Here is a 15,760-nt window from a genome sequence, read left to right on the forward strand (position 1 = left end):
TATTCAAAAATAATTGGACATGCCGCTAAACCATGATACAACACTTCATCCACAAAGTGATGAGTAATTTAAAGCTATGATTCGGGTAATAGGAGATCGGTTGAGGTTGTCCTCTGGATTTTGAAGGCAACTTGGAAACCATATTTCAATAATAGAATTTGCATGCAAACATAACTATGAATCCAGTATAAAATGGCTCTCTATGCTGACCTAAAGGATAATTCTGTTTAGTTGGGTTGAAGTAGGAGAAATCACTATTAGGTCCACTTGTCAAGAATTAATTGATGAAGCTATGAAAAAAATCAGATTAAATAAGAGAGAGATTGAAAGTTGTTAAAAATGCTCAACAAAATTAGTATGATCCAATGCATAAAATGATAAAGTTCGAGACTAACGATTTTTTAATTGCAAAAGAAGCCAATAAAAGATACAACTAGATTTTGTCAGAGAAGCAAACAGAGTCCCAGATGTACAGGACCATTTGACATTATCAAAAAGATTGATAAGATGGCTTACAGGCTAGCACTGTCAATTGTTGTGTTAGATATTGATAATGTTTTTCACATATCAAAGCTGAGAAAATAGGTTGTCAATGTGAGTAATTGATTACAACATGAAAAAATTGAGGTGCAGAAAAATCTAACTTATATAGAAGAATCTGACAATTTTTTTAAAATTTAATGTTAGAATGTTAGAAAATAAACAGATCCCTTATGTTAAGACAAAGCAAAATGCAGGCCAGAAAAGCAACATGAGAAAAGGAATAAGAAATTAGACAAAAAATTTTAAAAGAAAAAGAAAATTGTAATACCTAACACGACAAAAAAGACAAGTAAAAATTTGTTTAAAATCATACCCCATTTTCCGCAATCTCAAATAAATCACAACTATTTTAAAAATTCTAAATTTCAATTGAATCATATTAATACATAAAGTTGTATATTAATTTTAAAGCATTAAAAAAATTAATTTCTTCACATTTTAATTATTTTACTCAAGATTTTTATTAAAAGTATTGCATCAATACTTAAGCATGCCACAGCACAGAAAATAAAATTCACTGATCATAGCATATAACAGCGAATTTTAGTAAATATAATTATTAAAGTTTGTGATCGCTTTTTAAATTAATTTAAATTACATTATTAACATGATAATACACACATATAAATACAACAAACCTAAAGAGCTCTCCGTTATCAACCTTTCGTAGCCCTCCAATACCTTGAGGAGAGAGCAAGCTGCTAACAGCCAAAATAGAATAAATATCAGGAAGAACAATAAGAGGAGAAAATGGACAAAAATAGAAGAAGGGGGAAATAAAGGGATAGAAAAGGAATGCTGGATTTTAAAAAATAGAAGGGAAATAAAGGGATAGAAAAGGAATGCTGGATTTTGAGAAAAGGTACATACGATGTACATATAAATAAAAAAAATGTTTATATTTAATAACATTTAACCTAAGAAATTCTTTTATTGCTCTCAAATTTGACGTGAACAAAAACTTAGCCAAATTTATTGGCAGAAACAGGTTTTCGTAGTAGGGTTTAATAGGGAGAAAAAGAAAGGAAGCTTTTAAAAAGGAATATGACAAAGGAAGCTATGGTTTGCGTGAGAAATTCTGGATTTTCACTGTCTGCAATTTGTTCAGATTCAAGTTGAACATAAAAAGAGCTTGAATGAGGAGAAATCATTTGAAATGAAACTTCATTTGCGGGTAAATTTGAATTAAATTGAATCTACTTTGTGAATTTCATAAATTTAATAAATTTAGTATTTACAGATTGTTTGTGTAAGGAGGTGAGCCTAGAGAAAAAATTCGTCACTAAGCTAACCCAACACCGAAATGAGATACTTTACTAAAAACAGGAAGCAAATAAAATGTAGAACAAATACTTGTTATTGCTCACTAATAAATTCAATCGATATATGTTTGTATTAAAAATTTATCTCATACTGCGCCTATTTCATTATGTTAATTCATCTAAATATTTACATGTTTATTTTCAATTTTATAGCATTTTTTAAAAAATGCAATATCAAATACAAATATTGATTTTAACATTTCCCTCTATATTTCTTGAGCATGTTAATGAAATTATTGTTAATAGATACATTTTTACTAAGCAAGAATTGCAAAAAAATTTATTAAAATAGATAAAGAAAATCAAAGAAATGTAATGCATTTTAATGGGTAAGCAACCAAAATAATGACATACACAAGAGAAAGCAAATTTTTTAACGATGTGAGATTCGGTAAGAAAATAAAAGTATTTTAATGGGTAAGCAACTAAAATAATGACAAGAGAAAGCAAAATTTTTAACGATGTGAGATTCGGTAAGAAAATAAAAGAAATTCTAGCTCATTAAATTAAAGATTGGAACGGTCTAGCTAGTATCAAGTGAGTGATAATGAACGTGACGTTTTATCAGAAATTAATATGATCAATGGGACAAATGACAACCGGATGAAATTTAATATGGCTATTCAAAAATAATATGGCATTTCGAAGACAAAAAGTTAAGCAAAATGAAAATAAAAATTAAGTGAATGTATATATGAAATTGTTTGGTATAGTGAATTAAAAAACTTGTGAGTAACTATAATAAGAACCTGTTAATTAAAATTTTATTAACTTAATAAAAAAGAATTTCGAAGAATTAAGACGAGGCATATTCCTCGTCTCCTCCCATTCGCACCCCCAGCACACAGAATGCGAGTGACGGGGAATGAGAGAGAGCAAGAGAAGCCAAGGGGGAGTGAGAGAAAGAATGAGAGACAAGGGAAGAATAAGAAGGAGAAGAAATAGGAGAAAGATACTTTAATCGAGCCGGATAGAAAGAAGGAAGAGCTCGTATCGCATTCTTCCACATCCGAGAGGCTCAAACAAGCTTTCTTCAGGCGACCGATCGCACTTCATTGTTCCGAGGCCAACACAAGCGTCGAAGCCAAAACAGACAAAGTCACGAGTCTCGTGAGCTCCAATCAAAACTTCACATGCCCTACCAAAGCAAAAGGACAGCTTGTGCGGCTTGTAGAGCTCGTGGAGAAGAAATAGCTCCCTGGATCTCTTTCACGTGCAGAACACGTGATCCCGAGTTTTGATTCGAGGTCTAGAAGTAGGAGACGGACCGTACAAGCTATTTTGTGTGCGTGAAGTTAACGATCAAACCATTTGACCTTCCCATCACGCAACTAAAGACCAACCCGCAAGTTTAAGGGCTACAATAAACTTTGCCTGCTCCATTCAAAGTGATTCGGGCAAGAGAATGAAAGAAAAGTGAAAATTTTCCATTCTACTTAAATAATATGAAAGTTAATTTATGAAACATAATTCAAAAATAAATTCAGTTAATTTCAAAAAATATTGCAATTGAAAATGATTTAATATTGCTAAAATTTATGTAGGAAGTTTGGCCAAGAAGTTAAGGCACGAAAAACAAGGAAGAGGAAATTTCAAATATAAACTTCGAACTGCAAATTTATTTAATATTTTTTCCCTTAATTCAAATTCAATTACAAAATAAGATTAAAAGTACAATTAACTTTCTTAGAATGTATTTAATTTAGATAATTTGTTAGAAAAGGTCAAGATTAAGAATAAATTAAAACAAGCGCATATATTAGTAATAATGAGTAAGGATTCAATTAGAAAAAAAGGCACATGAAGCTATTTAACCAGTTAAGTTAGAATTCTTGAAAAAGAGATACAAGATTGATAGAAACTAAATAAAACTGAAATGATATTAGAATCTAATTAAGCCTAATGTGTTATTATAGGTTCAAAAAAAGCAGAAGATTGATCTGAAGGATGGGACAATTTGACTAGGTCGTACAGGTGGGTAAATATATTTTTTTACAATAGCTCTGTTTACTTAGACGGAAGTTTAATGTTTCCCAACTTTTCTTTTAAAATGCATATTTTCATATTTTTCTTTTAAACGTTAAATATAAAAAAAAAAAAAGATGTATGCATGCATATGGGAGTCACCGTTTTTATTTTAAACGTTAAATATAAAAAAAAAGATGTATGCATGCATATGGGAGTCACCCTTGTAAGGTACTCACATAAGAATGTAATATACTCATGCATGCAAATGAAAATTATTATCTAACTTTATGATGTGATGGAAAATATTAAACGTATATTTTTTAAAACTATACGCTTAGACGGTGACACCCAATAATGAAAAATATAACTGAAATAAATGATAGTAAATGAAACTATTTTCTTCATTGTTTTATTTCTAATGGACATTGTTTTTTGCCGTTTACCGTATTTCACAAAATATTTAAAAAAAAATTATTATAACACTGAGTAGTTTTAACATAACTTTAAGTTACTATTATTTTACAGAAAAAACAATTTTAGGTTACATGAACCCCAAAAAGTATGTTTAGGCATCGAGGAATGAAGGATAATATGTATTAAAATTAAATTTTATTTATTACTAAATGTAAATATTTTAAAATGAATAAATTGTTATAAATATAAGTTTTATGAAATAGAATAGCTCTTTCGCATTTTTGAAGTTCGTTTAATTATGAAATAAAACTACTATACAGTTTTTCTCTGTCAGGCCAACAATTCTCGCCTTAATAATTTCAAACTCCTGGGTCGGGTCGTTACAATAACAACTTTATTTATTTTTTACAACCATTGCATCAAGTCATTAACTATTTACTATTATGCATTAAAAATTGTTTATTCATTAAAGTTGTTTTATTACACAAATAATTATCGTAAATGAATTTACTCATGTTATAATCACACTAAAAAGCGTGTTATCTTTTCCTTTCTAAATATTTGAACCTTATTTTAAGATTGCTTATCTCGTTGAGAATGGAGCTTGCCAAATAATATAATATTGGCTTTCAATGAGAGAGGTAAGAAATAGAGCAATCATCAATCACGTGATTTGTCCATTTATATAGCTTTTAATTGTACATTTTTTAATTATTAAAAGACAATAGTATCTAACATTAATAAAGACATTTTAGTATGCAAGATTTCATATTTTTATAAACTCTTAAAACCTATATTTTATTTTAAGATTGTTTTAAATACGTTTCCATATTAATGTTTTATGAATATTAGAAGAATTGAATGTAAGAACATACTTAGTGAAGATTTAATAAGCCCACTCCACTCACCTTATCCTAATAAATAAAAGCCAAAATGAATGTCAACAAAAATTGGGTATCACTGAATCGTCCTCCTGTGGTATGCCTAGGGTAGACCAGAGAGGGTTGACTATGTTGTGGCACCATTAATCATTCAAATTAGCATTACATCATCCAAGAAACCACTAAACCAACTACAATTTATTTGATGGATAAACTCCATGAGCTAACATTGTTGTCAACCTGGAATCTGAACAAAATTCAATAAAATGCCCAAATAGATCAAACAATGATGCTATATCAAAGGCGAATTTATTAGAATCCTACAAAATAAGCAAATCTTACCGTACAATTTACTTAATGCCCAATTCCCTCCACTTCAAGTGCAAAATCCATAAATTTTCTACATCTAATAAAAGGTTATTATTAACTTTATTTAATCACACTAGGATTAATTATAATCCCTAAAATGCCAAATATTCAACCATCACCTTTTTCACCATTATGCGAATAAATCAATCTCTTATTTTATTACCTTCTTACAACTGATGGGTGGAAGTCACCATGCAATAACACTGCAGTTATAGCCGATTCAAAGGTTGTCTAGGCACATTCAAGTGGCATGCCTATCAAAGTACCTATTTCAATCTAGGTATACAAACCTTAGAAAAATATTCAAATATTCAACAAATTGAAATCCAGGAGAGAGCACAGAAAATTGGAGAGAAAATGTACAAAAGTGAACAAAACAGTAATGTGCATAGAAAGCAACAGTAGACCAGCAGATTCAACAAATTTGCTTAAAGTTAAAATATTTCATGTCAATTAAGCAAGCATATCCAGCATGGAATGCTGCAAAAATTTGAATGTGCCTGGATATCCATATAAAACAAATTTACAAAGAAAGAATATGAATAAGCACCAACATACTTACTTGTGATTGGAACAGAAGCCCACTAGTTTTGGGAGGGGGGCCTACAACAACAGGAAGATCATATTTTTCAAGATAACTCCAGATAGTGTCTTTCAAAAGTGGAGAAATTCCAACGAAAGAAGAAATAACATTACGAAGTGCACCCTGCTCCAAGTTGCAGCATATGTAAGTAAAAGACCCGCAAAAGCAGAAAGAAAAACTCTTCACATTTGTTACCACAAACCTTCAAATATGGGGGTACATTTTCATAACTAAGAAGCTTAAAAAAGGGTTCAATATCCGGAAACCACTTCGTTCTCTCAGTGGAATCACCATTTTCAACTACCTGCAAGCAATATCACACCTGCACTGTCATTGAGTGTCAATAAACGATATTATGTGCAAAAATAAAAAAACCATTTAAGCATTTAAAGAAAAATTCAGAGAGCACAAAAAGCAAAAAGAAGCGATCAAACCATATAAATCCACAATAATTAAAAATCCAAGAAAGCAGAAAGTGATTACTGTTAAACGATCATCAAGAAAACAATTGATCATGGAAAGTGTTTTCAAATTGGATAAGCCAAGGCATCACCAGATCAGAATCCAATCTAGTGTTTTGGTTATTTCTGTCGTTTTGCAAAGATCATGAACAGCCATTCATAATGTCCAAAGCTCGAATCAAAAATAGAGAACAAGCTTTCTTAAATTTTGAACTTGGACTGCATCCTTCTAAAATAATACGTGGCCATTCTCTTAGTAACACTTTAATCAGCTATGACAAACAGCAAAAAGAAGTGAATATGAAACAGAAACAACAAAAAATTAATCTAAAAAACGGACTCCTATGCATAGTAATCATTTGTACTCATTCGTTATTTCATACATATTCCACAAAGATTAATTTACAAAAAAAAGAACCCAATGTTGCATGGAAAAAAAGTGATTTCAACAAGACAATAAAAAAGCTCAGCACATCATTCATCTTCTTGTGGTGGACCAATACCGAAAAAGAAAATAATAATAATAAGAAGAATAGCAGCTCAGGATTAAAAACAAAGAAACACACCACTAGTGGCGGGTTCAAAACAAAAAATCAAGTGTTGCCGAGTATTTAAGTATAAAACTTCCCTCACCTCAATTTTTTTTAGAACTGTTATAAACATATTATAAAATAAAGGATTGTGGAATATTTAAGTTTAAAACTAGCCTCTACTTAATTTCGTTAAAACTACAATAAACATAATTATTGATAACCAATACTCTATTATTATTACTATTATTACAATGTATTCAATTTTAAAGTGTTTGAGTATTAAGTGATAAATGAAGACTTCAATATAAATATGGGATGGAAGGAGAGGTTTTGTGTATTAAGTGATAAATGAAGACTTCAATATAAATATGGTAGTAGCCACCCCAACCACCTCCTGATTCCACCACTGCCAGCTAACATTCCGCGCATTATACTTAGTATGGATGCTTTCATTCTAAAAATGAATTGAGATAAAAGAAAAAAAATCCATTCTTTAAAAAAGAGATGAGATAACAAAATAAAAATTCCATTCTCTCCATTACAAAAGCCAAATGTGACAAAAAGATAAGATATTTATTATCCAAATATAGTATGAATTATTAAGTTTTCCAAATAATCTCTTGCCAAATTGAACAACAACAACAACAAAAAAGCCTTTATCCCATTAAGTGGGGTCGGCTACATGAATCTTTTCCCTCCATTATGACCTAATTATTGTCTTATTTTCATTTAGTCCTAATAAATAAAATCATTTTTTTACAATATGCCCAAATCTTTTTAAGTCTACCTTTGTCTTTCCTAACATAAGTTGAATCTAAAACATCTACTCTCCAAACAGAATCATCAAATGATCGACGTTTAATGTGACCAAACCATCTAAGACGACTCTCCCAAATTTTATATGCCACTGGAACTCTCACACTCCAACTGGACCGCCTATAAGTGTCAGCTGAGGTGCAATAGAGGCAGACATATTCGGCCAGACTAAATTCTCAACAACACTCGTCCAAACTTATAGAATCAAGACCTAATGGGCGATGCACTGGTTACAATAAGTTGTCGCAAACATACTTACTACATTTCATTTCACTTGTTTTCTCATATACTCGAAAATATAAAAAATCATATCACTAAAATAAATAAACTAAATTAAAAAAAATAAAAGGTGTGCCTAAAATACTGTACAAGTTCTCAAAACTATAAATGCAAAGCTGTACAAGTCACACATGACTACTCACCCCGGTACACTTTTCCCTGTCCTAAAAATAAATCATGTAGAGTAAAAGCAACAACAAGCTCAGCAAATTAATCAAGACTATAATAAGATTTTATACACGAAAAAGTAACAATTTGCATGCTTGTAAGTTTATACATGTCCACACACAAGTCATAACATATTAGAATTGCACAGCATATGTAAAAAAAAAAATAGAGTATAGAAAATCGTTACGATATAAAACATGTATGTCATTCAATGATGTGTAGACATAAGCATATAATTATAAGCATATTTAAAAATATCATAAACATGGTTTTAGAAATGTCAATTTTAAATGTATAGGCCTTAAATATTTCATGTTATGCAAAATCATGAGTAATCACTATAACATGTCATGTCATGGGTAATCACTATTGCAACAGCAGTTATAAATAGCCCCTCTAATACCAAGAGTTCCTTATATTCCATCACCGTCCGATCACAACAATACCCAAAAGTTCAACTGTCTGAAGGTCAAGAGTTACCATATCCCTAAAGAGTGTACTTGCAAATACTCACGTAATAGTCTACACACAACATCAGTGACATTTAAATCATCAATCACGTATCAAGCATTTATCACAGGCATTTCATACATCATGTGCATGAATTATAGCAAATGAACACCTAAATGAAACAATTTTATAAATATATTATATGTATCATTGCATAGCATCACGTGTATAGTAGAAGTCAACTTGCATTCATACATTTAACCCAGATAGCCGTCCACAATATAAAAGAAATTATAAATGAATCAGATTAAAACGTGGAATCACACAAAAATCGATTGACAATTATTTTTATTAAGCGAAGAAAAGAGTATTTCATCTAAATAGATAAATGAGTACTACGACAACATCTCACGAGCTCGTTTAAAGCTCGTCGCCTCGTATAAACAACCTGAAAATAATCGACATCGTTGAAATTGATGGAATCATAGCTCGTTCCGTGGTTTAACCAAAAACACAACTTATTTGTCAAAACATATCTCAAAATGGCTTCTCGATCTAAATATGTCCTTCTGAAACCTCCTATTTTTCTTCCCTCTTATTCCTATCATTGTGTTCACTTCCACACATTGATTTTGTGTTAATAGCCCTAACGGTAGCTAACAAACCAAATTCAACGCTTCGGACACAAGTTCGACGCCTGCTACGCCTACTAGAAATGAAAATTTGCACAAATTTGATGAAAACATCAAAATGAAAACAAGACGAAGGAACGTTTAGAATAGTGTAAAAGAGAGATTCGTACTCACCTATCTCGTCCGTAAACACACCTCCATGAATTGCTCCTCCAAAACCCTCCACTCACCTCCCTGTTCGCGCCCAGCACTGTAGAAAAGGCCTTTGGACACCTACGGGCGAGCGAAAAAAGTGAGTGAAAGGCAGCGAAATGCAGTACAAAGATAATCCCCCCAAACACTCAATCGCATTATCTCACCAGGCCAATGCATGCACCAAAAAGGCGAAAGATCAGCTAGCTATAGTGAATAGGCAAAATTGGGAGACGATTATGACTAATTAAGGTTAAATTAAGTTATTATACTTAAAACTACTGAATTTCATATCTCTGAATTCTTTTATAATTAATATATAGTGTTTTATATAGAATTGAACGATCTGATGCGTAGAAAGTTATAAAAATAATACGATCAAAATCTAAGAGGTGCAAAATTTGGGTTACTTATAAAATTTACCAAACTTTTTACATGATTCTTATTTTTTTGGGTGTTACGGTAGCTACACCAATCCTTTCATGGATACATTCGTTTCACATCTTATTTCCAAGTATCAAGCTACTCAACCACCAAAGCATACTTACCTCAACAACACTTAATTTTATGCTTCTCTATTAAAAACTACATTTTGCGCCATAAAACTTTGCAAGTCTCACCACCATCTCATAAAATTTTCCCTCAACTCTAGGTGGTAATTCTCTATTACACAATAGCCTCAATGCATTCCTCCACATCAACCAACCAACTTGAATTCTATTAATAACATCTCCATATATATCACCATCACGTTAAACAACAGAATCGAGATATTTAAAACATTCACACCTTCTAATGATTTGATAACATATAGTTATAACTCTAACACAATATCTACTACTACTAAAACAATATTCCATGTACTCAATTTTAGATCTACCCAAACGAAGGCCAAATCGAACTAGATGAAGAAATGATTGTTCAGAATCAAATGCACAAGTTAAAAGCCGATCACCTTAAAAGTTACAAAAATTAAATGAAATCGTTGACATACACACACGCGCAAGTTTAAGTTATAAAATAGCAAGAACACTTGTCCAGAAACCAGCATGGGCAGTCTCAACCCCACCATATGAAGATGCATTATTCATGTTACACTTGCAGCGATTCATAGCAACGCATGGGATTTCAAATTTGAAGATAATTTAATGTATATAAATTAGATTTAAAGAATAGTAATAGCAGCACAAAAGATATATTAAATGAGTTTACCAAGAGTAAATCATCTCCTGGAATAAGTTGGACTTCACAGTGCAACACAAAACTAAGATGTTTTCATATTGATAAAATGAAAAATGACTTCAGACCTTTTGCAGAACGTTTAAATAAGCAACAAGTGCCTGTGCGTCGCCCTCCTGAATATCCGGTAAAGGAGACCCAGAAGAAGAATGCATAGATTGCCTAAATCTCTCATCATAAATAGACAAGCAATCAAATAAGGTACCCCAACCAACTCTCCGAAACATTTTACCCTGTAGCAACTCGAAAACCTTTGAAGCACCTTCTTCTGTAGCAGCCTACAAAAATAAAAACACATTAAGGGGGAAAAAACAACTAGGAGAAATTTTCATGCATAACAATCAATATTTAGTCAACATAGAAAAAAGTTAAATCATTTTCAAATATACTCAATTTTCACATTTCCCCCTAAAATATTTTCTACAAAATTCTAAATTTCGTAACAATCAAATTGATATACAATAATAGTATATACAAATTAGTATATTTGAGTATATAAAAAAATAATCATTAGGTTATATAAATCTTAACTTAATCACCTAATTAAAGTTCATAATTACTGTTAACAGTAAATATAACTGTAGATGTCCCGCTCCACTTTCCATACCATGCAGTGGCTAGATCGAATCATAGGGTTAGGATTAAGAGATTCCGTATATACCTATATGAATAAATGGTTAAACCCTTCCATTTTTCCCATGTTCATTTCTGGCAGCCTGGGATTTTTTTGCAATACCGAAACTGTAGCAGGAAACGGAATAAGCTGAAAGGGTAGACTGGAGTTCAGAAATTTGGGAATAAATCAAAAAGAAGATTCTTAATTTTCCCCTTTGATTTTCATTTCCACTAACCGGGACGCCTCCGCAACTCCAGTGTAGCTAAAGGCGGAATCAGGTGAGGAAGCAGGAAACTGCCGTTCTCAAGTAGCTCCACTTTGGAATTTAAGTATTTCATGAAATTCTAAAGAATAGTATACTCTAGACGGCAGGCTCAAGTCAAGCCTGAGGACACTCGTTACGAGGTTGTAACGCAATTCAGATGAGATAATCATGCGCTAAATTAAAAATAATAACCTTTTATAGCATTACTACGTGATTTATTGCTGTGTCACTATAATTAGAAAGTTTTAAAAGTGATATTCCTAGGACTCTAATTATTGATAATGTAATAGTTACAAATATTCATAAAATTGTGCATTGAATGAATGAAATATTTGTTTGTCATTGTTCAGTATTGTTAATTGCATTCATACCCATTTATTTTAAACATTTGATATGATTAAAGCACACTTATGCACATATTTTTATCACTCATATTAGTCATTGTGAGCTTGTACATTGCTTAACTTCATCTATAAAAAATTCCTTTAGCCTTAATTATTTTGTTGAGCTTATAGCTCACCCCTATATTTTAAAAGATTTTCAATAAGGGTAGTCAGGTGTGTTAATGTACGCCTTTTGGATTGCATAGTTTTGGAAATTGTAAAGACATTTGAGGTATGAATCTTTATATGTTTCATTTTTAGCAACTCTACATATAAGTTTGGTGAAATCATTATGCATGCTTTCAAGCAATCAAGAATGTTAATGAATTATGAATCGAATTAAATTGAGAATGCTTGCAACGATTGAGTGAAACTAATTTGTTATCCACTGAGTTCTTATTTGTGCAAGTCAGACCTAGGGGGGGTGAGAATTTTGTCTAGTTGAATCGTTCATCTCTAATGCACCACGGTTCATTCATATTTACATAGTTAACATATAAAAGTTTATGTTTACTCACATAACACTCAATTTTTTAAATAGAATAATAAATACCACATTCTCTCTATTATTAGGAGTTAACTTCCCATCATACCTTATATCAAAGCACGACAATCATGGCTAAGAAACGGGCAACAAGTCATGCAGAATGGCAAGTCAAGAATAAACACAAGGTCATACACGTACTGGCGGGTCGTGAGCATACAAAAGGTCACATGCATGGCTACATGCTCCAACACCTTGGACAGGATGTTAATGAAGAGTGATAGTTCAATAAAAAGAAACTTTTAGATGTTAAATATGTAAATAGGAATGTTAAGTGTTCTGTATATACTCCCCTAAAAATTTAATTTCCATGACCAATTTACACTAAAACAAAGTTGGATGCATGATTACTTAACAAAATTCACGTAAAACAATGTCTAATATCTGATGGATAACGACACATCTAATGCAGCACTGAAACCTATCAAACGACACATCCAAAAATAGAACATCTAAAATTTTTAAAACATGTGTCAGACATAACAAATGCACGCTTTTCTAAACTTTGTATTTGTTTCTTTCCACTTTCAAAGGCAAAGAAACATCCCCATCCCTGCAACTACTTATGCTAAACATTATGAACAATTGTAATACTAGGATTTGTTATTCACATTTGACCTTTCATGTACTACTACATTACGATTGTATATTTATTTCCATAACTTAATAGAACTAATATTAACCTCTACTCCAATAGTCCAGGTTTGCGTGCTACAATTATTAATATTTTTCACATCCGTGCCTTCCACATGTTCATATATCAAATCGAAAGTAAAGAGTCTCTCATACCAATGTTTTAAGCATTCCAAGAAAAGCCACAAGTGTAGGTATGTTAGCAAGATCTTCTCCAGCAAAATTAACAAATGACCACAAATCTTCATTTCCAAGTACCAGCTCCGGTTGCCTCTGAAAAAAATAACATATTTAGCAAAAAGTAAAAAAAGAGAAAAGAAAAGTTCTGCAATGTGAAAAAAGAAAAAAAAAAGGTCACACTTCTACGGCGTTCAGAGAAACCCCTATGCTACAACATAAACAGAAGTAGAAAAGCATGACCTAAACATTTTATGTGGCACAGATAACTAAAGTTCAGAAAGAAAAGATATACTTAACATAAAACTTAAGGGAAGTCCTCTATAGAAAAACAGTCAGGTTATAACATAAAGAATCGAATAAATCAGCAAAAAAAAAAATAAACAAAGAAGTTGCAAAACAAATATAGTAATCTGTGAAATGTTGCTGCAGAGTTTAGCATTTAAAATATAAAAAGCATGCATCAGAAAATCATAATTTGATTCCTTATTTGTATTAGAAATAAATGCTACAAAACATCTGCAAGGTCTTAAAAAATAGAGGATGATATTAATGGATCACTCCAGTGATCGCTAAGGATTGCACAATAGTAGGCTAAACTTACATGTATGATTTAACATGCTGGTAAAAAACACTGATCAGGACCCATAAAAATTTTTTTTTTCTTTTCAAATTCAGTAAATCTGTTTTCTGATCAGCAACCATGACCACCAGTCCACCACCACTATCACACATCACAAAAATAGAGTTAAAAAAAAAACCAATAAAACCATATATGATGCATGTGCCCAACCCAAAGGACCTTTATAATCTAGCTAGACTCGATTAAATGACAACTTGCCAAAGTCTAACTGAAATCATAGATGTGAATATTTCTGATCATTCCAAAGTCCCATTAACTAGGAGCATGAGCCATTCAAAGCCTCGCTTAAGGAAAAAGGCTTGTTTTTTATAAGTGCGGCCTACATATCATCGACGGGGCCATCCCATAATCTAATACAAGCTTGTTAAACCCAGCGTGACCATCCATAGAATAAGATTTGGATATGCTGATATGGCCGCAAAATGCAGTCTGGCTTCACGAGTATGCTAGATTAACAAGTGACATGATCCATACAAATACTTAGCCAAAAAAATGGCTTGCTTCTAAGTAGGGCTAACAAAAAGGCTCGTTGTTCGTGAAGAGCTCGTGTTCGGCTTGAGATGTAGCTCGTGTTTGATTCGTTCACTAAGGAAACTAGCTGAACACGAATATCTTTTTTCGCGCTCGATGTATAAACGAGTATCTTTGTTTGCACCCGATATATAAACGAGTCGAACACGTACAAAGATTTGTTCGACTATTTTTGGCTCGAAAAATATATATATATATATCTGTGTGTGTGTAGTATTATTAAATAGATAATAGGATACAGATATATTGTGTGGGAGGGCCCTAACATGGCACCCTGCCCACACGATAACCACCACATCAAGTAGTTCCAAGAAAAGAAAATACAAAAAAAATATGAGAGACCTAAACAAAAAACAAAAAGTGTAAAAATACAAGATAACAGGTAGTTAGAGAGTGACCCAATTTTGTATTGCATCCGTCTCTATTTCTTGGCAAGGAGTCAGCTAATAAATTGGTAAGATGAATGTCGTTGTCTGTAATAACCAATGTATCATCCAATAAACTCCCGAGCTCGAGTCGGCCTCCATTCTTCTTCTTTGTCCTGAAATAGACTTGTCATTCCTCATCCGAAAGTTGGCTCACCTGATCAGTGGATTGGTCTAAAGTGTGTCAGACATATGAAGATTGTTGAACATTAGAAGCAACTACTTGTTGTACCAGCTGTTCTTTTATCGGATCGAAGGAGTACTCTCGCGAGTCTTGGCATATAAATTGGTTTTCTTAAATAACAGTGAGTGTTATAAGCATATTTGGATCTGTTCCAGTAGCATGGTGTTTTTCACCTGGAACTGCGATGTTGGAAAGAGGATCGGATTGCACCTTCTCAGCAAAGATGGTAAGTGGCTAACCCTTAAAGATATTCGAAGGATGCAAGCGATAACAAATAGCAGAACTATGGTCAAACATACTACAATGAGAGCAATAAAGAGGGTGTGGTTTTATTTCAACATTTTACCAATATCCGTTATGAGTGGTGTCAATTCATACCTCATCGGGAGTTGTTTGAGTGATATCCTCTCAACTAACACACAAGTCACAGAGAGTCTGGAAACAGCAAGCATAGGACTATCAACCTTGAGAGGCTTACCATAAGCAGTTGCTAAATAGTAGAAAATTTT

The 15,760-nt window shown here is 32.2% G+C and overlaps 1 protein-coding gene across 1 annotated transcript in view; it reads right to left on the bottom strand.

Moving 5' to 3' along the window:
- Positions 1–15,760, bottom strand: part of LOC110018512 (nuclear pore complex protein NUP205-like) — a 66,703-nt gene that overhangs the window by 49,489 nt on the left and 1,454 nt on the right. Inside the window, exons 3-8 of the mRNA XM_020715847.1 lie at positions 15,630–15,741; positions 15,425–15,491; positions 13,448–13,564; positions 10,919–11,128; positions 6,283–6,384; positions 6,060–6,203 (exon numbers count right to left, since the gene is read on the bottom strand). Coding sequence (XP_020571506.1) covers positions 6,060–6,203; positions 6,283–6,384; positions 10,919–11,128; positions 13,448–13,564; positions 15,425–15,491; positions 15,630–15,741 — 752 coding nt within the window. The remainder of the gene's footprint in view (positions 1–6,059; positions 6,204–6,282; positions 6,385–10,918; positions 11,129–13,447; positions 13,565–15,424; positions 15,492–15,629; positions 15,742–15,760) is intronic.

The sequence above is a fragment of the Phalaenopsis equestris genome, unplaced genomic scaffold (genome assembly GCF_001263595.1).
Source record: "Phalaenopsis equestris unplaced genomic scaffold, ASM126359v1 Scaffold000024, whole genome shotgun sequence".
NCBI classification, from domain to species: domain Eukaryota; kingdom Viridiplantae; phylum Streptophyta; class Magnoliopsida; order Asparagales; family Orchidaceae; genus Phalaenopsis; species Phalaenopsis equestris.